This window comes from Lontra canadensis, unplaced genomic scaffold (assembly GCF_010015895.1).
Source record: "Lontra canadensis isolate GAN:19392208 unplaced genomic scaffold, GSC_riverotter_1.0 scaffold69, whole genome shotgun sequence".
NCBI classification, from domain to species: domain Eukaryota; kingdom Metazoa; phylum Chordata; class Mammalia; order Carnivora; family Mustelidae; genus Lontra; species Lontra canadensis.
Genome location: NW_022631063.1, coordinates 7,518,841 through 7,544,229, shown reverse-complemented (window position 1 = coordinate 7,544,229; position 25,389 = coordinate 7,518,841). Strand labels below are relative to the sequence as shown.

At 38.6% G+C, this 25,389-nt stretch overlaps 1 protein-coding gene across 6 annotated transcripts in view; it reads right to left on the bottom strand.

The window, feature by feature from the left end:
• Positions 1-4,695, bottom strand: part of UBR3 (ubiquitin protein ligase E3 component n-recognin 3) — a 234,896-nt gene extending 230,201 nt beyond the window's left edge. For 3 of the 6 annotated variants that reach the window (XM_032880421.1, XM_032880423.1, XM_032880425.1), the window contains exon 1: positions 4,104-4,694. In XM_032880421.1, the coding sequence (XP_032736312.1) occupies positions 4,104-4,651 (548 nt within the window). In that variant the 5' untranslated portion in view covers positions 4,652-4,694. Of the gene's footprint in view, positions 1-4,103 lie in introns of all 6 variants that reach the window. The other 3 variants (XM_032880427.1, XM_032880426.1, XM_032880422.1) reach the window with 2 other exon arrangements.
• Between the last annotated feature and the right edge of the window lie 20,694 nt (positions 4,696-25,389).

The window sequence follows — 25,389 nt, the reverse complement described above, 5'->3', positions numbered from 1 at the left end:
CAGAGGGCTGCCAGGCTAGGGAAAAAATAAGAATCTACCAGATGTCAGTAAAGGCAAGTGCTATAAGATGAGCATGCGCCCTGCATGGGTACCTTCAAAGAAACACTGAGATATTTCTGCTCCTACACGGAAGCATCACAATTGAGATCAGACCTACAACTCATGCAGACCAACCTGATTATTATGACTGTATTCCAAAATTCAGAAAAGAGTCAGTATTATTTCCTACTTTCCCCCTCTTTAGGGGTCCCAAATGCTAACTTGGTCTAAGAAGTAAAAATGTCTGGGGAGCCTGTGTGGCTCAGTGGGTTAAAGCCTCTGCCTTCGGCTCAGGTCATGATCCCAGGGTCCTGGGATTGAGCCCTGCATTGGGCTCTCAGCTTGGCAGGGAGCCTGCTTCCCTCTCTCTCTCTTTCTGCCTGCCTCTCTGCCTACTTGTGATCTCTGTCAAATAAATAAATAAATAAAAGAAGTAAAAATGTCTAAATATCAGTAAAGGATTGTTCCAATTCCCATTTTAAAGATTTTTTTTTTAAATATATATTTGACAGAGATCACAAGTAGGCAGAGAGGCAGGCAGAGGGAGGAGGAAGCAGGCTCCCTGCCGAGCAGAGAGCCCAATGCGGGGCTAGATCCCAGGACCTGGGATCATGACCTGAGGGGAAGGCAGAGGCTTTAACCCACTGAGCCACCCAGGTGCCCCTCCAATTCCCATTTTAAAATCACTCTTAAAAAAAATTTCTTTTAGGTGTTTTGTTTTGTGTTGTTTTTTAAGATTTTATTTATTTATTTGACAGAGAGAAACAGCCAGAGAGGGAACACAAGCAAGGGAAGTGGAAGAGGGAGAAGGAGGCTTCCCACTGAGCAGGGAGCCCAATTGTAGGGCTGGAGCCCAGGACCCTGGGATCATGGCCTGAGCCAAAGGCATACGCCCAACGACTGAGCCACCCAGGCACCCCTTTTTTAGGTTTTTAAGAAGAAAAAGAAACAAAGGCCCAAATAGGAATGGCATATTTAAAAAAAAAAAAAAAAAGGACAAAAACACAGTATTGAACAGAGGTACTCAATAGGAATGCTATTTGTAGAGGCAGTAGAGAGAAATGTTGAGCTGTCACTCTCTGGAGCCAGAAGAATAGCAGTAGCTTACTACCTGTATAATCCTGAGCAAGTTTTTTTAAAACTGTGCCCCGCTTTCCTCTTCTGTATCATGGGAATAATGACAGTAACAATCTCAGGTTTGTTGAAGATAAAATGAGTTACATAATGTAAAGCAGTTAATATTTGACCACTGTTTACCACACAGATGGATAAAAATCCAGAGTGTTAATAACACTCTTTTGATGGGGCTATTGGAACACAGGAAGTCTGATACTTTGCTTAGTACTCAGCCTTATGGAGGGCAATTTGTAAATCCCACCATTGACCATTTATCTCACTGATATTTTTGCACAGGTGTAAAAAGACAGGTATGGGGCACCTGGGTAGCTCAATGGTTAAGCGCTGCCTTCAGCTCCAGTCCTGAGATGGAGCCCCACAGGGCCCCCCACTCCGCCCCACTCAGCAGGGAGTCTGCTTCTCCCTGATCCTCTGCCCCTGCCCCTGCTCACTCTCTCTCAAGTATTAAAAACAAACAAACAAAAAAAGTGGGGGAGCACCTGGGTGGCTCATTTGTTAAGCCTCTGCCTTCTTCGGCTCAGATCATGATCTCAGGGTCCTGGAAAGGAGCCCGACTTCGGGCTCCCTGCTTGGCGGGAACCCTGCTTCTCCCTCTCCCACTCCCCCTGCTTGTGTTCCCACTCTCACTGTCTCTCTCTCTGTCATATAAATAAATAAAATCTTAAAAAAAAAAAGAAAGAAAGAAAGAAAGAAAGACAGGTATACCAGGTTTTTTATTTCATACTGGAAACCCAAATGTCAAATATCAAAAATGATGATAAACAGAGTGGCAGGACACCTGGGTGGCTCAACTGGTTAAACCTCTGACTCTTGATTTCAGCTTAGGTCATAATCTCAGGGTCATGAGATAGAGCCCCACAGGGGTCTCTGAGCTGGGTATGGAGACTGCTTAACATTCATTCTCTCTCTCTCTCTCTCTCTCTGCCCCTTCACTGGCTCAATGAACATGAACACTATACAGCAGATTGATTTTTTTTTTTTTTTTTTTTAAGTAGAGTGAGTACACTGATTTACTGACATGGAAAAACCTCTTGGTAAGTGCTTGGTAAGTGAAAAATGCAAGATGTTACATTACCTTTTGTATAAAAAGAAACAATAATCAAAATACATATTCATCCTTGTTTGTTTTTACACTAAGAGAAAGTAGTAACAGTGAGAAGGAACTGGGCAGATGAAAGGCAGGATGGGAGGGAAACTTCAAACTGTGCATCTTTTTATTTTTTCTCTTTTGCTTTTTTGGCTACATGAATATTTTGCCTATTCAAATATTAATTTTTTAAGTATTTTTAAGTGTATGGAATACATTTTAGTTCTCAAATATTGGCTGCAATTACTACTACCATTGTTGTTGGTAGTAGTAGTAGTGGTACTAGTTATAAGCTCAAAATACTTCCTTTCTGAAGCCTTTTTCATACTCACTCTGCAGAGAAGCCTCCTCTAACTCCCAGAGTATTTAAAGAATTTATCATTTTCTACTGTAGCCTAAGCCGCTTAGGAGGTAAGTCAATGTCTTGTTCATTTTTAATATCCTAGGAGCCTTGCCGGCACCTGGTAGATACAAACATTCCGTAGTAACAGTAACCTACAAGTACTCTAAAGAAGAAAATAGTGACCCTTTCTAAAAGGAGTATGCTCTATTATTAATTATAAGACCAGAAAATATTAAAACTTGAATAACTGGGTTGCTAACATTCTTTCAACTATTGCCCAGCCAAAATGTCCTCTCTCTTTTTTTTTTTTTAAAGATTTTATTTATTTATTTATTTATTTGACAGACAGAGACCACAAGTAGGCAGAGAGACAGGCAGCGAAAGAGAAGGAAGCAGGCTCCCTGCCGAGCAGAGAGCCCGATGCGGGGCTTGACCGCAGGACCCTGGGATCGTGACCCGAGCTGAAGACAGAGGCTTAACCCACTGAGCCACCCAGGCGCCCCGAAAATGTCCTCTCTTTCAACAAGTTTTTTTCTTTTCCCAGGACTTCCCCAGATATTGATAACATGTCCCATGCCAAAACACTACATGCACCAACTCTTTAACTCACTGCAATCTCTGAAATGCCTTTTGTCCTAAGTCCCAACACCCTGGTACACTGATCCTATCAAAAAAGCATTTGTTGACTGTCTCCTTTTAAGATAGACGTTCACATAACAGTCCGTGAATAAAGTGCCCTTTTAGCTGGAGAAGACCTAATACTTGATTCCTAATTCGCTCAGTGTTTTGTTTGTTCTTCTGGTATGTAGTGTGTTCTATAACCGACTGTTCAGTAGCCCAATTCTAGATGTCATTCCAGCACACCAAATACTCCGCTGACAGCTCAACAGTCACTTTTCATGCAGGCCCCTCCCCTTCCCTCCTCCCTCAACCCTCATAAGCTCTAGAGCTCCTTCGCCGATACTGACAGACACACTGACAGTTCAGAAGTCCTTCCACCCAAGCTGTCTTCCCCTGCAGCTGCAAGACCACCTCCCCGACTCTTACGATCCTGCGACCTAATTCGGTCCCCAACACCATCCCCCTCCCAGTCAATCCAAATCACATCATTTTCTTCCCAAAGAACCTGGCAGCTTTAAAGCTTTTCCCAGTAAGTGCACAATTGACAGCTCGACACCAGATTCCCCAAGAATCTTCTGCTCCTCCTTCCCCTCCTGCCCCACGCACTGGTTCTTCTGTCGCTACCACTCACTCGCCCTGGCTTCCCCGAAAATTCACAGCCTCGCTCGGTAAACACGCTCTCCGCTCTCCCCTCTCCCCATTCCCTCTCCACCGCTGACAGCTCAGTCACCTCCATCCCCATGCGGCTGCACCCTCCCCCACTCCTTCCCCTGACAGCTCAGGGTCGGCTCCCAGCCTTCCCCCCTCCCCAGGCCTCCCCAGACCCGGCTGGAGCCGCCCGCGGTGCCCCCCGCCCCGGAGGAGGGCTCCACTCACCCACTCTCCCGCATCACGTTGCTGTCCCCGCAGTCACAGGCACCCCCTGCCTGGCTGCGGAACATATTGAAGTCGTGTCCGGTGTGGTCGCCCTGGTGGAAGCACTCCGCGCACAGCGACATGCAGGGGGAGATGCCGCACGTCCGGCAGCGGTAGGCCACGAAGTTGGCTGTCCAGACCAGGCCGCAGAGCGCCGCGGGGTCGTAGGCCCGCACCGCCGCGCAGAACTCATCGTAGCCGCCGCCGCCCGCCAGAAGGCACTTACACCACTCCAGAGCCTCCTCCTCGGCCGCCCCCGGACCGCCCCCGCCGCCGGCTGCCGCCGCCTCCTCGCCGTCCGCAGCCGCGGTCAGCGGCCGCTCGGCGCTCAGCACCCGCTCCAGCAGCGCCTGTAGCTCCTCAGCACCTGCCCTGTTGTCCGGCCGGCTGAGGGCCGCCTTCAGGTGCGCCGCGGTGGCCGCCTTGTCCACGGCCAGCCCAGGCGCGGGCAGCTCGGGTTGGGGCGGCTGCGGCCCCCCGACGGCCGCCGCGGCCGCCGCCGCCGCCATGATGAGAGCTCAGAATTTGGAGAGCCCAGGGCCGGCGGCTCCTCCCGGGAGGGTGGGGGAATTGACTGCTGCGATTGCTCGGCCCGCCCAACTCTCGCGATACCGCGGAGTCGCCGCGCACCTCCGTCCGCGTCCCCGCCCCTGCACACGCCCCCTTGGGCTTTGGGGCCTGCTCCCCGCCCCTCTCTCGTGGGTGCTCTTCGGGTCCTTTCCCCTCCTCTTGACTCCCAAAGTTGAGAGCTACTGAGATAAGGGACCCGTCTTTAAAAATAAATATGGACAACTTTAGTATGGACCATATGAAAAATCTTTAATATGGACATTTTTTTCTTTATTTACCTGGACTATAGGAATTAAACAGAGCATCTTTCAGCTGTATTTTAAGCATTTGCATTTCGTTTTGAGATGTAGATTCCCATTGTCATTAACCCTTAATTACTACTGAATTACTATTACTGTTGAAGCAAACTCCTAATTTTCCCCCTATATCAATTCTTACCCTCACAGTGTTATCAGGTTAATCTAAAGTACATTTTTTAGATGATTAAAGTACACTACATTCTTACTATCATTCTGTTCAAAGTCTTCAGCGGCGGTGGGGGGGGTGTGGTAAGCTCCTTAAATCTTCTCTCAAACACCCACTTTTCTTTTCTCTCTCTCTTTTTTTTTTTTTTTAATTTTTTAGATTCTATTTACTTATTTCAGAGAGAGACCGAACACACCCACGTATGCGTGGGGGGAGAGGGAAGAGGGCGAATCATGCTCACGCTGTGCAGGGATACCTGCTAGGACTCTGTCCCAAGACCCTGAGATCATGACCTGAGCAGAAGGTAGATGCTTACCTGACTGAGCCACTCAAGCGCCCCCCAAAACCCACCTATCTTTCGGTCCTTATCTCCTGACACTACTCCAGGTTTGCCATATGAAAGAGACCAATGGGACTGTTCACTGTTTTATGAGGCTTTATCATTTCCTGCCTCTGGTTCTTTATTGTTCCTAATTCCCACACCACTCCATTCCACTCGCTCACCCTTCAGTTTAATCTAGCACAGTCTACTTATGTAATTTCTTTTCTTCAAAAGAATGGCTCTTAACTTACTTGATGATACAATTTTTTTTAACTCTACAGTGGAGGTGGGCTCAAACAGCACCCCAAGTTTAAAAATCACATGTTCTATCAACTGAATCAGCCAGGCACCCCTTAATGATATAACTTACTGCCTTTACTGTATAATCTCATCTTCACCTCACTACTAATTGGTAAATTTCCTAAGGGCGAGGAATGAGTCTTCTTCATTATGGGACATAAATGTTCAAGTATTTGTACGATTATTGTTAAATAGAACATACTTATAATAGATAATATTTGCTATATATTTTTATGGGCCCTGCTCTTTATATATGTTATTTCATTTAATCCTCTCAATAATTTGATGAGGTAAGTACTGTTAATAGAAAAAAACAAACTTCAGGAGATGATTTATGTGCCCCAAAACCCACAGCTGGCAATTAAATGAAATGTGACTTATATCCAGATCCATCTGATTCCAAAAGCCCTGCTCTTAACGACCACACCAGTATTTTACAAACCTGCCTGATCCCTAAGAATCACCAGAAGCTCTACGCACAAAAACAGATTCCCATGAACCATCTCAGACCTAAGTAATCAAAATCTCCAGAGGTTATACTTCCCTATCTAATGAAATCTGAACCTTGAGGGAGATTATTATTAATGATCCTTCCAGAACTAAAAATCTACAGCTTATTAAAGTTTCCACAGCTTACTTCCAGACATCTGGCTGTGTTATACAAAGAACTTAGTAACATATTATAGAGGACAACCAAGAATGAAAAAAATAAAAATATAGGAGAAATAATCCAAGGAAGTAGAAAAGAGTATTTACAATCCATAACCCTGTATTTTAAATGAATTAAACACAAAACATACTATTTTACATATCCTGACCCTCTACATTAATAAAGCATGTCATAATAATCATTAAGCAGTGATAATTGATTCAAAATTGCTCAATAATTCTCTTTATGAATCACCAAATTATAAACCAAGTAAATTCCAGGAACATTTCAAACTAAGGTAGAACTAGTGTGCGTTCACCAGTCAATGCTTATGGGTTAAGGCAGTTCTGGGATTTCTGGAAACATCCACAAAATCCAACCAGTGCCTCTTTTTTGCTGTACAAAAATAACAAAACTTAAATACTAACCTGTATTTCAGTCACATAGACATTGCAGCACATGTACAGAAATCCAGACATTTGCCAGATTTCCCACTTATACTGGTTATGATGATATCAGACCTGTTCAAAATCAAAGAACCATTAAAAAATAACTGATAATATTAAGAATATAAATAAACCAATCGGAAAATGGGCAGAATATGTGAACAGACATTTAGAAGATATATAAATGGCTGATAGACTTAGAAAAGATACTCAGCATCATTAATCATTAAGGAAAATTACATCTATAAGATACCACTATACTATCCACTAGAATGGCAATAATCAAAAGATAGATAATAGCAAATGTTGTCAAGGATATGGAGAAAAAATAACATGGATAGACCAAGAAGTAATTATACTAAGTGAAGTAAGTCAGACTGAGAAAGACAAAAACCGTATGATTCCACTCATAAATGAAACTAATAAATAAATAAATAAATAAATAAACAAGAATCAAACGTATAAATACAGGGAATAAATTGATGGCTGCCAGAGGGAAGGGGGTTGAAGGGATGGGCAAAATGGGTGAGGGGGAGTGTTAGATGCAATCCTCCAGTTATGGAATGAGTAAGTCATGGAAAAAAAGCAAATCATAATGAATACAGTCAAGGATATTGTGATAGTAATGTCATGGAACAGATGATAGTTATACTTGTAGTGAACAAAGCATGATGTATAAACTTGAATCAAATCACTAAGTTGTACTCCTGAAACTAATGTAACATTGTGCATCAACTATACTCTTTAAAAAAAAAAAAAAAAAAATGAGAGGTTCCTGGTTGTCTCAGTCCATAGATCATGCAATTCTTGATCTCAAGGCTTGATCTTGAATTTAAGCCCTCACTGGGTGTGGAGCCTACTTCAAACAAAAATTAAATTAAATTAAATAGTAAAAAAATTTATCATTGAGCCCTGCATTTCCACTCCTAGGAATCTACCCAAGAGAATCTACACTACATATCCACACAAAGACTTAGATATAAATATTCATACCAGTATCATTCATAATAGTCCCCCAAAATTGGAAATGATCCAAAGGTCTATGAATTTGTAAATGGATAAACAAAATGAATAAACTTCTAAAAATGTTTTGTCAAAGAAGGAAGTCAGACACAAAGGATGAATATTATATTACACATTTACATGAACTGTCCAGAAAAGACGAATGTATAGAGACAGAAAGTGGTTGTCTGGAGCTGGGGGGTAAAAAACAGGGAGTGACTGCAAATGGATATAAGGTATCTTTTTGGGATGACAGAAACATTCTAAAGTTGGTTGGGGTGATGGTTGCACAACTATGTAATTTGCTAAAAATCACTGAATTTTACTTTAAAAACAGGTGGATTTTATGGTATGAAACTATACCTCAATAAAACAGTTTAAAATAATAATAGTAATCAGTAGTATTAGTTATTGTTTGAGATGAATGAAAAAAATCAAGTTTCTGTCCAGGTACAAACTATTTTACTGCTTTAGCTTTTAAAATGAGAATGATAAACTCTCAAATCCTTGCTTCTCCTAGAATGTTTGGGACTTCTATCATTTGGATTCAGAAAGTCTGACATTTTTCTCTTTCAGTGCATGAGTGTAATATAAAAACTCTTCTTCTAAATTACCTCTCAAATCACTGTGCTGTGTCATGGGGAATTCCTACAAGGATCATATTTCCATGAGGGAAAGCCAGATTGAAATGCAGCTGAAAACTCTGTACTACTTAAATGCTATACTTCATTAAATGTTACTGTTACTCTACTGAGGACGTTGAATGAATAATGCAACATACTGCTCTTACGGAAAGCCACAAAATAGTACGTGAAGAACTGCATTTTTATGTATTCCATCTTAATTAATGTGAAGAAGAATCTTGTGATGCTTCTTAAATTGGCTTTTCAAATTAAAATAAACCACACAGATAAGGTTAAAAAGCTACAAATGATAGATGACCCAATTGCTTCCAAAATTGGAGATCCTTAACAGAGAAATAACAAAATAATAGAAACACTCCAAAGTTGCTTTTGTATTTATCAAGACTTCCTGTTTGAAAGTCCTTGAACTACCTTAAGCCAAAAAGAGGATAATATTAGATGATATAAACAATGGAGGGAAGAGGGGAATGAACCTGATGCACCCTCAGCTCTTAGGATGGGCTCCACTGTCTCCAACAACTTATGTGCATGAGCCTCCCCAGCCCCAGCTCTAGACCATATCTCCACAACTTCACAACAGAGAAAACGGATCTCTTCTCTGCCAGATCCACTTAAAACCCAGAGGAAGAACTCTGACTGACCCAGCTGATTGCCCATGCCACCTTTATGACCAAAAGGAAGAGGAAGAGATACCTGCTAGAAATACACACATACAAGATGCCTACCACAATAGTAACTTCTAAATTTCTGCCTGGCTTCCATATATACACACCAGGCTTCTCTCTAGGTGCACAGCAAGTTCACCAGCTCTAATCACAACTGTTAAAATTCACACCGTAAGAAAGATTGTGTCTACTATAGCCAAGAAATTCTGCCTGATCACATTTAATACTCACAACCCTGAAAGGTAATTATTATTATTATTATTATTATTATTATTAGGCCCCATTTTACTAGCAGCAATGATACCCTTTATTTCATAGGTCAAAACATAAGAACAAATCCTGGAAGAGAAATCACTTATTGTTCCTACATGTGCCTTTCTTCCTTCTCCTCTCTCACTGCATCCCTTCCTCTTTCTCTCCCTCCCCAACAACCCCTTCCCTCCCTTCCTTCTTACCTTCTTCAATATCTAAGTCCTGTAAAATCCTGCAACTATGCTTACTGTGATTCTCTCATTTGTTTAATATTGAAGCAAGGACATTTTTAGTAAGTTTCTCAACTCATGCTTTAGAAATATTTTTGGGAAAAAAGCATGACTGTGCATTAAGGGTTTGACCTATATATTAGCTCCTCTACAGATTGGTCTGTGCAACTTTTCCAAGGTTATAAATGTTGAACAATCTTCTGGAGTCTTTCTCATCATCATTTAATACCATTATATATTGTGCTAATTTTCTTTCCCTCCTTTTTTTTCTTAAACCAGAAGAAAGTTTCCTTCTCTGCACCTCCACTAAAGAACAGAACATCTTTGCCCACTGTCATTTTCATGCAACAAATAAGTGCAATATTTGTTGAGTCCCTACCAGTTGCTCTCTGCAAGAGCTAAGGATAGCAAACAGACATGATCCATGGCATGCCTGGCATGGCACAACTCCAGAGGTATCATTCACATAGAATACAATGCTTCTGATTACAACCTAATCCACAAATACATTACTATTGCTACAATTATTATTACCTCTGATCTTGGAGTGAGCAAACATTGTTTAATGGACACAAAAAATACTAACCACAAAAGAAAAGACTGGCTGACAAAATTAGTAAATTTTAAAATTTTAAATTTCCATTCATTAAAAGGGATCATTAAGAGTTACCAAAAATTTTTTTAAAGATTTTATTTATTTGAGAGAGAGAATGAGAGAGAGAGAGAGAGAGAGAAATAAGCAGGGACAGGTGTTAGGAGGAGAAATGGACTCCCTACTAATCAGGGAGCCTGATGTGGGACTGGATGCCAGGACTCTGGGATCATGACCTGAGCTGAAGGCAGGCACTTAACTGACTGAGCCACCCAGGTGCCCAAGAGTTATAAAATTTCTGTTTGAGGTGATAAAAAAGTATTGGAAATAGATAGTGATGATGGTTGAACAACATTATGAACATAATTATTGCCACTGAATTGTATCCTTAAAAATGGTTAAAATGGCATTTTGTTATATATATTTTACCATGATTTTTAAAAGTTAATAATGTAATATGGCAAAACCATTGAATTGTACACTTTAAATAGGTGAATTGAATGGTATGTGAATTATACCTTTAAAAAGCTGGTTTAAAAAAAAGATATCATTAAGAGTAAAATAGGCAAGTTACAGAGTTGGAGAGAATATTTGCAACATGTCTAACCCAAAAAGGATATCCATCTAGCATATATAGAGAATCCCTCCAAAGCAACAAGGGAATGACAGTCATCCCAATAGAATAATGGGCAAGAGACTTCAATAGACACGTCAAAAAAGGAGATAAAGGAGATAATCCAGTTAAAAAATGAACAAAAGAAGTAAGTACTCATTAGTAATCAGGGAAATGCCAGTCAAAATTGTATTGAGTGTCTACTATACACCCAAGAGAAGGGCTAACATTTTAAAGATTGATTATGCCATATATTGGTGAGGATGCTGAGCTCCTGGAACTATGAGTGCCAGTTGGGGGGCAAAATGGTTCAGCCACTTTGGAAGAGTTCAATGGTTTCTTATGAAGTTGAACATACACTACTCAATGATCCAAAAGTTACATTTAAGAGAAACAAGAACAGATATATCCAGGAAAAAAGTATGCAAGAATGTTCATAGTAGCATTATTCATATTAGCAAAAAACTAGAAACAAATGTCCATCAACAAATGAATATAAACAAATCATGGTATATTCATATGGTAAAACACTACTCAGCAATAAGAAGATACATCAAAGATGAATCTGAGGGGCCACCAGGGTGGCTCAGTGGGTTAAAGCCTCTGCCTTCGGCTCAGGTCATGATCCCAGGGTCCTGGGATGGAGCCCCACATCGGGCTCTCTGCTCCGTGGGGAGCCTGCTTCCTCCTCTCTCTCTCTGCCTGCCTTTCTGTCTACTTGTGATCTCTGTCTGTCAAATAAAGAAATAAACTCTTTAAAAAATAAAAAAATAAATAAATAAAAAGATGACTCTGAAAATCTTTATGGTAAGTGAAAGAAGGCAAACACAAAAAATTGCATATGCATGACTCCATTTATGTGAAGTTTTGTAATAAGCCCAGGTAAGCCATGATGATTGAAATTAGAATAGTGGTTGCCTGTGGGATGGCAGCAATTGACCCATAAGGAGCAGAAGGTAATTTATTAGGCTGAATAGTGGAAATCATTAAGATCAGTTACTTGAGGTGGTGTTTATATGATATACGTTATTCACATTTCATCAAACTGTACGGTCAAGATTTGTGCATTTTATGTAAACTAAGTCCTCATTTTAAATCTGAACCGAACTAAATATCCATCAACATTAAAATAAGTAGATTATAGGGGTGCCTGGGTGGCTCAGTGGGTTAAAGCCTCTGCCTTCGGCTCAGGTCATGATCCCAGGGTCCTGGGATGGAGCCCCACATCAGGCTCTCTGCTCTGCAGGGAGCCTGCTTCCTCCTCTCTCTCTGCCTGCCTCTCTGCCTACTTGTGACCTCTGTCTGTCAAATAAATAAATAAATAATTTTAAAAAAATAAGTAGATTATAGTATATTCATATAATGGACTATTATACGGATTGAAAATGAGCAAATATGGATGACTCTTACGAACATACTGTTGAATTAAAGAAATCTGATGTAGTATGGTTCTACTTATATAAAGTAAGAAAAGAAACCCAGCAAAATTCATCTCTGGTGTTAAAAGTCAGGATAGTGATGGCCTTTGGAAAGGTGGGCAGGTGAGTGACTAGAAGGTGGATGAGGTGGATGCTTTGGGGGCGCTGATGGTGTTTCTATGGATTGGTTCATTATAGTCACTTGTTCAGGGAGCTGTTCATCTATAATTTGTTTATATATGTTGTACATCAATAGTAAGTTTTTTTTTAATTAGTACTATTAGTGAGGAAGATATATATTTTACAATTAGTAATTTGTGAATAAATGAATGAAACTTCCCCACTAAGAAATCTTCCAAATTTAAAGGTTAGATGTGATTATAAATCTATTTAAATTGAATTATGCTTTCAGAGTATACTTTCTAATATTAGGAATATTAGAATACTTTACTCTTAAACTTTATTGAAATTCTCTACCTTTCTTCCACACATGTGAAGGAGAAACTCTAAAGTTCATTTCATGACAACAACACAACATGATCAAGAGTCCAAGTGAGAATTCCAAGAGTTTCTGTCTCCAGGGCATCCCTACAGGACATATGCATAAAGATACTCAGAACAGGTATTTTTTGCCTGCTGCAGAGAACAGGTAAAGTCAAACTACTGGACTAGTGTAAAAAGATAAAGGGGATAAGATAAGTAGAATAAGGCCAGGGGTAAGAATTCATAAAACGATGTATGGACAGTGGTTAGGAGGGTACATTTTCTACTGCAACTGTCCTGAAGGAATCCACCTGACCTCCCAGCACATATATCCTGTCCTTGGGCAACTCACACTGATTTGTTCAATCACACTGCCTTTTTTTAATCACACAACTTGAGCAATTCATCAAATATTATTTGATAATATAATTTGAGTTTCTTGAGAAGTAGGAAGCATGCCTTAATTATTTTCCAGTACATAACACAATCTCTTATAAATTCCAAACATTCAATATTTGAATATTCATTGATCAATTCTCAAAGTATGTTCCTAGAAACTTAGGCGGGAGGTGCCCAAGAATCTTTCAGGAGGTACACAAAGTCAAGATTATTTTCATAATAATACTAAGACATTATTTGTTTTTTTCTTACTCTTATTATTTCAGGGGCATGCATTGGACTTTTCCAGATGCTTCATGATATATGATGACATTCTCATTCTGACAATTAATGAAATATGTCCTCTTGCATTCTCGTGGTTTTCTTTTGGAATTTTCTGAGGTAGTAGGATTAGGGTTTAAGTATGCACATTTTCAGAAATTAACCAAGTTTGTTCTCAGTACTTCTACCATACTTACAGGCTATGCTTGGTTATATCTGCTATAGTCTCTGCAACCTCATTATCATGGACTAAATTGTTGTTTTGAAATATAAACTTGTCATCACAACTATACAACCATAAAAGGCTGGTACTAACTCTTGTCTCATTTTTCAATAACTTTTTAAAATTTGAAAGTGTTTTTAAAAATTTTAATTTTTTACCTAAAACTGTTTTTTAAGTATTTAATGGTATTTTATTCTAAAATAGAAGAAAATGTATTTATAGTTTTCTTACATTTAAAAATGACTCTGGGGCGCCTGGGTGGCTCAGTCAGTAAAGCGTCTGCTTTCGGCTCAGGTCATGATCCCAGGATCCTGGAATGGAGCCCCAAGTCAGGCTCTCTGCTCAGTGGGGAGCTTGCTTTTCCCTCTCTCTCTGCCCTTCTGCCTGCTTGTGCTCACTCTCTTGCTCTCACTCTCTCTGTCGCTCTCAAATAAATAAAATCTTAAAAAAGGAAAAAAAGACAAAGAAAAAATAATAAATAAAAATGACTCTCTGGGGTCCCCGAGTGGCTCAGTTGTTAAGTGTCTGCCTTCGGCTCAGGTCATGCAGGGATCCAGCCCACATTGGGCTCCCTGCTCCGTGGGAGGCCTGCTTCTCTTTCTCCCTCTCGCCCGGCTTGTGTTCCCTCTCTTGCTATCTCTCTCTCTCTCTCTCTCTCCCTCTGTCAGTTAAATAAATAAATAAAATCTTTTTTAAAAAAAATTACTCTCGGGTGCCTGGGTGGCTCAGTGGGTTAAAGCCTCTGCCTTCAGCTCAGGTCATGATCCCAGGATCCTGGTATCGAGTCCCGCATAGGGCTCTCTGCTCAGCAGGGAGCCTGCTTACCCCTCCCCTCTCTCTCTGCCTGCCTCTCTGCCTACCTGTGATCTCTGTCTGTCAAATTAATAAATAAAATCTTTAAAAAAAAATTACTCTCTGGCTTAAAAAGAGTAAATTAATCTACAAACATGGCTGGCCTTGCTCTTTCCCTTGTATTTGTCCAGATTTCAGTGCCAAATAATTATCAAACATGATCTTTTAAGTGAATGCTTGGCAATGAAACCATTTAATGTTGAAACATTCTATTGAATAACTTTCTTGAATCTCACCATTTATCCTGGAACAATCACCTTGACATTTTCACTGACGGTACAAAAGTAATGAGGGATAAAACTGCTTACAACTTAGTATGTATCAAAACAATGGCACTAAACTATCTATTTGACATTATTTGTATTAAATATGTGCAGAAGAACAAGCCACTTTCCCTTAAAAAAAAAAAGCTCTGAATAAAGCAGCAAAAGACATAAAATGTTACTACATTTTGATGCATGAGTGCACATCTTAAAAAGTCTCAATGAATTAGTAATTACACATCAGGCACTTTAATTGCATACTGAAAACAACTAGGTAGTGTCCAGCAAAAAGCACATGTGCAGTTATAAACTGAACAGCTTTTTTAAATGAAATTGTGGCAAAATATACATCATATTTACTACTTTAACCATTTTAAGTGCACAGTTCAGTGGCAAGTACATTTACAAAGCTGTGCAATCATCACCACCATCTCCAGAACTTTTTCATCATCCCAAACAGAAACTCTGTACCTATTAAGCAATTTTCCTTCCTCCTAGCCCCAGTACCTCTATTTCACTTTCTGTCTTTATGAATTTCCTACTCTAAATATTTCATATAAGTGAAATCATATAGTAGCTGTTATTTTGTGCCTGGCTTTTTTCATTTAGCATAATATTTTCAAGGTTTGTCCATGTTGTACCATGTAATGAATTTCATTATTTTTTTTAAAGATTTCATTTATTTATTTGACAGAGAGAGAGAGATCACAAGTAGGCAGAGAGGTAGGCAGGGAGTGAAGGAAGCAAGCTCCCTGCTGAGCAGAAGCCCGATGCAGGGTTCAATCCCAGGACCCTGAGATCATGACCTGAGCCGAAGGCAGAGGCTTAACTCACTGAGCCACACAGAAGCCCTCATTTTTCTTTTAAAGATTTATTTATTTATTTATTTATTTATTTTAGAAACAGAGAGAGAGAGAGTGCAGGGGGGAGGAGCAGAGGGACCCTGAGAGAGAAAGAGAGAGAATCTGAAGCAGATTCCTAGTGGAGCGTGGAGCCCGACCAGGGGCTCAATCTCACCACCCTGAGATTATGACCTGAGCCAAAATCAAGAGGTCAATACTCAACCAACTGAGCCACCTTGATGCCCCAAATTTCATCACTTCTTATGGATGAGTAGTATCCCATTGTATGTGTACACCACATTTTGTTCATACATTCATCTACTGACACACACTTAGGTTATTTCTGCCTTTAGGCTATTGGCTAAAATGAACATTGGTGTATAAGTATCTGAGTTCCTACTTTGAATTTTTGGGGATATATAACTAGAAGTGGGATTGCTAGATCATATGATAACACTATGTTTAACTTTATGAGGAACCACCAAATTGTTTTCCACAGCAGCTGCACAATTTTACATCCCCACCAGCAATGCACAGGGTTCCAATTTCTTCATATCCTTGCCATCCTTGTTATTTTCCATTTTACTGATAATAGCCATCCTGTTTTATATTTCCTTAATGACTAATGATGTTGAGCATCCTTTCATGTGCTTATTGGCCATTTGTATTATCTTCTTTGGAGAAATGTCTATTCCAATACTTTGACCATTTTTTGTTTCTTTGCCTTGTCTTTTTCTTATTATATTGTAGGAGGTATTTATTTTTTTTTAAGATTTTATTTGTCTGTCCGAGAGGGAGAGAGCACAAGCAGGTGGAGTGGCAAGCAGAGAGAGAGGAGCAGGCTCCCCACTGAGCAGGGAGCCTGATGCAGGACTCAATCCCAAGGATCATGACCTGAACCAAAGGCAGCTGCTTAACCAACTGAACCACCCAGGTGCCCCAGAGGGTCTTTATGTATTCTGGATATTAATCACACTATTTTACTTCAAAGTATGATTGACAGACAAACTATGGTTTTTCATACTTGGTGTTTGGTAGGTATTTTCCGATAAATGGAGTAAGACTGTCATTTCATAAAAAACACCTAGCAGTATTTTTTTTACCAATAAAAAATTTTAATTTTTCAAGGAAAAATTAATATTTAAAAAGCTTTATATCTGCCACCATGATCTTGATAGTCCTTCCATTTCTTAAAGATTTTTCTGAGGAGATCAGAGGTAATACTAATAAATGTGATTTCTGACATGGAATAATAAAATATATCAGAAGACTTGGATAATTCAGTGAACTAATATTTTCCAAATGACTGATGCATAATGTTACAAAATCATGTATAGGTAAAACATCTATTTAAAGTCCAACATAGAATAGAATTGAATTGTAGGTTGACAGTATGAAAAGCTCATTGATACAGCTTAAGATTCCACATTACAACTAATCTTCAAGATATCATTGCTTTCAAGTTGTGGCATCATACAAAAGAAGAATATCTACAATCATCTGAATAAGCAAGGAAAATACTCCTAGCTTCTTCTACTAAATATCTCTGTCAAACTGGGTTTTCTTCAGATACTTCAACCAATAAAAACATATCACTACCAACCGGATGCAAAAACATATATGAGAATTCAATTGTCTTCTATTAAGTCAGACACTAAAGAGATTTACAAAAATGTAAACTAATGCTTTTCCACTAATGTTGTTTTAAAAATATAACTAATTCTCATACAAAATATACATCATATTTACTACTTTAACCATTTTAAGTTCACAGTTCAGTGGCAAGTATATTTACAAAGCTGTGCAATCATCACTACCATCTCCAGAACTTTTTCATCATCCCAATGGAATAATTATTATCTTAATTAGTGGATAAATTTTTAAAAATCTCTCAGTGTTAATCTCCAGTAATATATCAGTATATGAATATATCAGTAGATAAAATCCATATAAACAAAAGCTTTTTGAGATCCTTCATAATTTGATTTGATTTTTTTTTGAAGATTTTATTTTTTTATTTGACAGAGAGAGACACAGTGAGAGAGGGAGCACAAGCAGGTAGAGTGGGAGAGGGAGAAGGAGACTTCCCGCTGACTAGGGAGCCAGATGAAGGGCTCGATGCCAGGACCCTGGGATCATGACCTGAGCCGAAGGCACTGCTTAACGACTGAGCCACCCAGTTGCCCCTAGATCCTTCATAATTTTAAAGAAAACTATTCTGACACCAAAAAGTTTGAAAATTGTGACATTTATACATAAATGATTGGTTTGCTATTATTACTAAACTGTTTTTGTAAAATCACATTTATCAAAGTATAAGTTACATACAGTAACATTTTTTAGGTACTTTCTATGAATTTTGGCAAATTCATAGCCATATAACCAACATAGTCCATCATCCCAAAAAGATGTCGATCCTGCCCCCCAACCCAGTCCCTGGCATCCACTAATTTATATTCCTGCCTGATAGTTTTTCAGAGTGTTATATAAATAAAGTTACACAATATGTAGATTTCTGTAGTTTTTTTTTTTACTTAGCATAATGCTTTTGATATTTATTTGTGCAGTTGCATTGATCAGGAATTTTATTTTATTTTTTTAATTGCTGAGTAGTATTGTATGGTATGTATGGGTACACCACAATTTATCCATTCACCAGTCGGTGGACATCTGACATGTTAAAGTTTTTGATAATTTTGAGTATAGTTGTTATAAACATCTATATACAAGGCTTTCATGTGGACATATATCTTCATTTGTCTTCAAATAGCTATAACTCAGATTGCTAAATCGTATGATAAGTATATGCTTAACTAAGTAAGAAACTATGAAACCATTCCAAGGAGGCTGACTCATTTTGTATTCTCACAAGTAATGTGTGAGTACTCCAGGTGCTCCACATTTTTTCCAGCAGTTGGTATTGTGAATTTCTTCTCCTGTTCCTATTTTATTTTAGCCACTCTAATAGATGCTAGTCGTTGTTACTAAATGTTTCAAATGTTTATTTCTAGTTCCCCCAAGCAAATTGTTAACTGTCTGCTAGAAGGGATCACACATTTTACATAGTTTCCAGTTACCATTAAAACACTGTGTATTACATAGAACCAACAGCATATTTTACTAATCCATCAATTAAAGTTTAAGCAAAGAGGTCTCCTGGTGATGGGGTGAAAGTATTTGCCAAAAGTCTTGTGATATCCAGTTAAATCACTCTTTAACCCTCTTTACCAAGGTCCTGTACAAATCAAACTTGCCCCTACATTTTAGAAAGAGTTGGCAATAGAAGAACAGCTTTCCTCTACTTCTTCTTTTTTTTTTTTTTTTAAGATTTATTTTAGGCAGAGTGTGCACATGTGCAAGGAGGGGGAAGGGGATGCAGAGGAAGAGAATCTCAAGCAGACTCCCTGCTGAGCAAGGAGCCTGATGCAGGGCTTGATCTCAAGACCCTGAGATCATGACCTGAGCCAAAATCAAGAGTTGGGTGCTTAAAGGACTGTACCTCAGCTTTCCGCTACTTCCTAAGTTCTTAACATCATGGAGATTTCATTGTTCATTTACTCAAGATAGATCAAAGACCTAATCATAAAATCTCAAGTTATACAACTCTTAGAAGAACAAATAGGTGTAAATTTTTGTGACCTTGAATCAGGCAGCATGTTCTTAGATAAACACCAAAGGTATAAGCAACCGAAGAAAAAATAGATTTGGACATCACCAAAATTAAAAATTTTCACGTGTTAAGGGATATTATCAAAAAAGTAAAAAGACAGCCCACAAAATGGAAGAAAATATTTTCAAACCATATATCCAGTAAAGATCTAATATCCAGAATACACAAAGAACTCTTATAACTCAACAACAAAAACAATTTAAAAGTAGGCAAAGGATTTGGATTATCATTTCTCCAAAAAAGACATAGAAATGGACAATAAGCACATGAAAAGATGCTCAACATCGCCAGCCAACAGGGAAATGCAAATCAAAACCATACTGAATCACCACTTCACACCCACTAGGATGGCCATGAGAAAAACATAAAAGAAAAATAAAAAGTGTTTGTAAAGCTATGGAAAAATTGGAACCCTCATACGTTGTCTATGGGAATGTTAAATGGTGTGGCCACGGTGAAAAGTTTTGGTTGTTCGTCAAAAAGTTTAATATAGTATTACCACATGACTCAGCAATTCCACTCCTAGATATATACTCAAGATAACTGAAAATGTATTCACACAAAAACTTTTGCATGAATATTTAAAGCAGCATTATTTATAACAGCCACAAGTCAAAACAACCTAAATGTTCAGGGCACCTGGATGGCTTAGTCATTAAGTATCTGCCTTTGGCTCAGGTCATGATCCCATGGTCCTGGGATGGAGCCCCGCAATGGGCTCCCTGCTCAGCAGGAAGCCTGCTTCTCCCTCTCCCACTCCCCCTGCTTGTGTTCCCTCTCTTGCTCTCTCTCTCTCTCTCTCTCTCTAATAAATACATAAAATCTTTAAAAACAAAACAACAACTGAAATGTCCATCAACTGATAGATGGATAAAGTGTGGTATATTGATACAATAAAATAACACGGAACTATAAAAAGGAACAAAATTCTGACATATGCTACAACATGGATGAAACTTGAAGACATTGCTAAATGAAGAAGCCAGACACAAAAGAACACATGATTTCATTTATAGGAAATGTTTGCAATAGGCAAACCATACAAACAGAAAGCAGGTTAGTGACTGTCAGCTGCTAGGGGAAGAGGAGGATGGGAAGTTCCTACTAATAAGTTTATGCAGCGATGAAAAAGTTCTAGAACTGGATAGTGCTGTTGGTCATACAACCTTGTAAATGTACTTAAAAATCACTAAACTTTAGGGGTGCCTGGGTGGCTCAAGTGTCTGCCTTCAGCTCAGGGTCCTGGGATTGATCCCCAAAGTTGGGCTCCTTGCTTGGTGGAGAAACAGCTTCTCCCTCTGCCTACCATTCCCCCAGTTTGTGCTCTCTCTCTCTCTCTGTGTTAAGTAAATAAGTAAAAAGTCCTTTAAAAAAATCACTAAACTTTATACTTTCAAATGACAAATTACAAATTATATATCTCTTAGAGTACTTCTACTGCCAAAAAGAATAGATATATTTTTCACTATTTATCCCTGATACAGATATAGATATAGATATAGATATAGATATAGATATAGATATAGATATGTAGATAGGTAGATGTAACATAAGGAGACACTGATGGAAGGGAGGAGAAGAAGACAGACCAGCTAGGGACCTGAGGATCCAAGGAAGAACACAGTGGGTAAGTTCCCTGTGTGTGTATATGTGTTTTGTTTTGTTTTGTTTTGTTTTGTTTTGTCTCATATATTCCAGACTTAGACCTAAAGAAGCCAGTAGTTTATAAATGCCAACAGTGCAGCTCCAACAAAAGCTGCTCTCTCTAGCCAAAGAACCAGGAAAGGGGTAACTTAGCAAGATAGGAAACATTTAAACAATAACCACTCTACTCCAGTCAAATACCACAAAAAACAACTGTGGTCCCACCCACATCCACACTATCAAAAGCTCAGTGGGACGCCTAGACTTTTTTTTTTTTTAAGATTTTATGTATTTATTTGACAGAAAGAAAGAGAGAGAGATAAAAAGAGAACATGCACAAGCAGGGGGAGCAGGAGAGGGTGAAGCAAGCTCCTCACTGAGCAGGGAGCCCAGTGTGAGGACCCTGCGATCATGACCTGAGCCAAAGGCAGATGCTTAACCAGCTGAGCCACTCAGGCACCTGGGAAGCCTAGACTTCTACCTTCCTCAGGTTGTACCAAGGCTCTCCCCCATTCCTCCAACTCAGATACCAGTGGAGACCACACAGAGAGCCACATGTTCATCCCCTTCTGACAATAAAGTATGTAACAGAGAATACCATTATAGACCCTGATGGATAATAAGGAAATACTACTAACAATTCTATACACATAAATTTTACGATTTAGATGAAATGGACCAATTTCTGAAAAAACATAAATTACTACAACTCACCCAATATGAAATCACTAATTTGAACAGCCCTATAACTAACAATATTAAACTTGTAATTAAAAAACTCTCCCCCTCAAAAATTTCCAGGTCCAGATGGTTTCACTCTGGAATTTTACCAAACATTACTGAGTTAATACCAACTATATATAATCTCTTCCAGAAGATGGAAGAGAAGAGACCATATTCCAATTCATTTTATGAAGCTAGTATTACCCTGATACCAAAACCAGACAAAGGCAGTACAAAAAAGAAATTTACAAATATCCCTCATAACTACAGAGGCAAATACCTTTAATTAAATATTAGGAAATAGAGGGGCACCTGGGTGGCTCAGTGGGTTAAAGCCTCTGCCTTCAGCTCAGGTCATGATCTCAGGGTCCTGGGATCGAGTCCCACATCGGGCTCTCTGCTCAGCAGGGAGCCTGCTTCCTCCTCTCTCTGCTTTCCTCTCTGCCTACTTGTGATCTGTCTCTGTCAAAGAAATAATTAAAATCTTTAAAAAAAATAAAAAATAAAAAAATAAATATTAGGAAATAGAATTCAACACTGTATAAAAGGAGTTATACATACTTACCAGGTAGGATTCACTCCAGGAATGCAAGGCTGTTTTAATATTTGAAAATCAATATTATCCACCAAATTAAAAGGCTAAAGAAAAAAATCACATGATCATATCAATTGATATAGAAAAAGCATTTGACACAATTCAACACACATTCATTATCAAAACTCTCAGAAAACTAGAAATAGAGAGGAACCCCTCAACTTGATGAGCTACATCTACAAAATACCCACATCTAACACTATACTTTATAGTGAAAGAATGAAACTTTTCTCCCTAAAACAGAAAAAAAGGCAAAAATATCCACTCTTACCACTCTATTTAGCATAGCATGGGAAGTTCTAGTCAGTACAGTAAGCAAAGGAAGGAAATAAAGGGCATATAAATGAGAAAGGAATACATTTTTCCTAGCTTCAGATGACGTGATTTTCTACATAGAAAATTCCAAGGAATCTACCAAAACAAAACCAAACAAAAACTTCCTAGAACTAACAAGTGAGTTTAGTTAAGATTACAGGATAGATAAACACAGTGTATTTTTATATGTTATCAATAAACATTTGGGCATTGAAATTTAAAATGTAATACTACTTATATTTGCTCAAAATACAAATTAAATGGGGCACCTGGGTGGCTCAGTGGTTTAAAGCCTCTGCCTTCGGCTCAGGTCATGATCTCAGGGTCCTGGGATCGAGCCCCGCATCAGGCTCTCTGCTCAGCGGGGAGCCTGCTTCCTCCTCTCACTCTGCCTGCCTCTCTGCCTACTTGTGATCTCTGTCAGTCAAATAAATAAATAAGATAAATATTAAAAAAAAAACAAATTAAATGCTTAAGTGTAAGTCTAACAAAATATGTACAGGTTATATGCAGAAAACCACAGAATGCTGATGAAAGAAGTCAAAGAAAATCTAAGTAAATGGAAAGACACTGAATTCATGGATTGGAAGAATTAGTGTAGTAAAGATGTCAATTCTTCACAAATTGATATATAGGTTTCACTCAATTCCTATCAAAGTCCCAACAACATTTTCTGTAATATTGACAAGTTTACTCTAAAATCTATTTGGAAACAGAGGAATTAGAATAGTCAAGATGATTTTTTCTTTTCTTTTTTTTTTTTTTTTCCCATGCTCTATGTGGTACTTGGCCTTGAGACCTTGGGATCAAGAGTCACATGCTCTACCAACTGAGCCTGCCAGGCACCCCAATGCAAGTTTTGTTTTTGTTTGTTTGTTTTAAGTAGGATCCACATCCAGCATGGAGCCCAATGCAGGGCTTGAACTCACGACCCTGAGATCAAGACCTGAGCTGAGATCAAGAGTTAGGCGCTTAACTGACTGAGCAACCCAGGAACCCCACCCCAACACAATTTTTAAAAAGAAAAATAAAGTGGGAGGACTCAAAATACCTAATTTATTTTATAGCTTCAGTGATCAAGACTGTGTGGTATTGGAGGATGTCTAGATACAGGCTGATAGAACAGAGTAGAACACTCAGGAATTGGCCCACACAAAGAGACTCAACTGATTTTTTATAAAGGTGCAAAAGCAATAATGGAGAAAGTGTAGCCTTTTCAATGGATGGTGCTATAGCAAATTGGACATTCATAGAGAAGAAAAAAAACTCTACCAAACCCACAATTTTTATATAACAAATAATTTCATATGGATTCACAGATTAAAAATTAAATGGAAAACTATAAAACCTTTACATAAAAAAATAGGAGCAATCTTTTTGAGTTTTAGGACCAAAGAGTTCTTAGACTTAATGTCAGAATATTGATCCATGGAAAGAAAAGTTGGCTAATTGACTTTTATCAAAATTGAAAACTTTATTCTGCAGAAGATTGTTAAGAGGTTGAAAAGACAAGCTGAAAACAGAAAATATGTGGAAACCACATATCTGACAAAGGACTAGTATCTAATATATATTAAGAAATCTCAAAACTCAACTGCAAAAAAATTTCAATTAGAAAACAGGCAAAAGAAATGAACAGACATTTCACCAAAAAGGATATATAGATGGCAAATAAGTGCATGAAAAAGTGTTCGCATCATTAGCCATTAAGGATGTGCAAACCTCAATGAGACATCACTACACACCTGTCTGAATAGCTAAAATGAAAGACTGTGGCAACACCAAATGTTGGTTAGGCTGCAGAGAAACTGGATCATTCATATACGACTGATGGGAATGTAAAATGGTATAGCTACTCTGAACAAGCTTGGAGTTTCTTTAAAAACTAAACATAGATTCATCATATGACCCAGTAATTGAGCTGCTAGGCATTTATCCCAGGGAAATTAAAACTTATGTTCACACAAAAACGATACATTAATTTTCATAGCAGCTTTATTTGTAATAGATAAAAACCTAAAGCAACCCAGATGTTCTTCACTGAGTGAATGTTCATGAACTCTATACATCCATACCACCACAATAAAAAGGAGTGAATTATTAATACACACAACTTAGAGGGATCTCCAGAAAATTATGGTGAGTGAAAAAAAAGCCATTCCCAAAAGTTTACGTACTGTATGCTTCCATTTATATGAAGTTCTTGAAATGATAAGATTCTAGAAATAGAGAACACATTAGTATTTGCCAGGGGTTATGGAGGGAGTCAGGGCTAGAATGAACTAGGTGTGGCCAAAGTGTAACATCATGAATATTCACGGTGATGGAAATGCTGTCTTCACTGTATCACTGTCAATATACTAGGTGTGATACTGTAGGATAGTTTTGCAAAATGTAATTATTGGGGGAAACTGGGGAAAAATGCACAGGATCTCTAAGTACTATTTTTTTATAGTTATGTAAGAATTTACAGTTATCTCAAAATAAAACCTCTACCTTAGAAAAATTGCCTTAAACCTCAGTGAATTCACTGTCCTTCAATATACCTGGCTAATTTCAGTCCTTCATTTGGCTCCATCTCCTTACTCCAGCCACCTCCTTCTCAACAGATACCACCACCAACAGCCAACATATATTGGGCATTTGTTCTGTGACACCTTTGTGTACTATATGCAGTAAGAACTTTATATGTATTAACTCATTTAGTCTTCATAACAGACAACTTTGAATTTTATTATTCATAGGAAGTAGCAGCCTCAGAACCAGTCTCTCTAGTTCATCCTCAATCATCCATTCCTTTTCTTCTTCT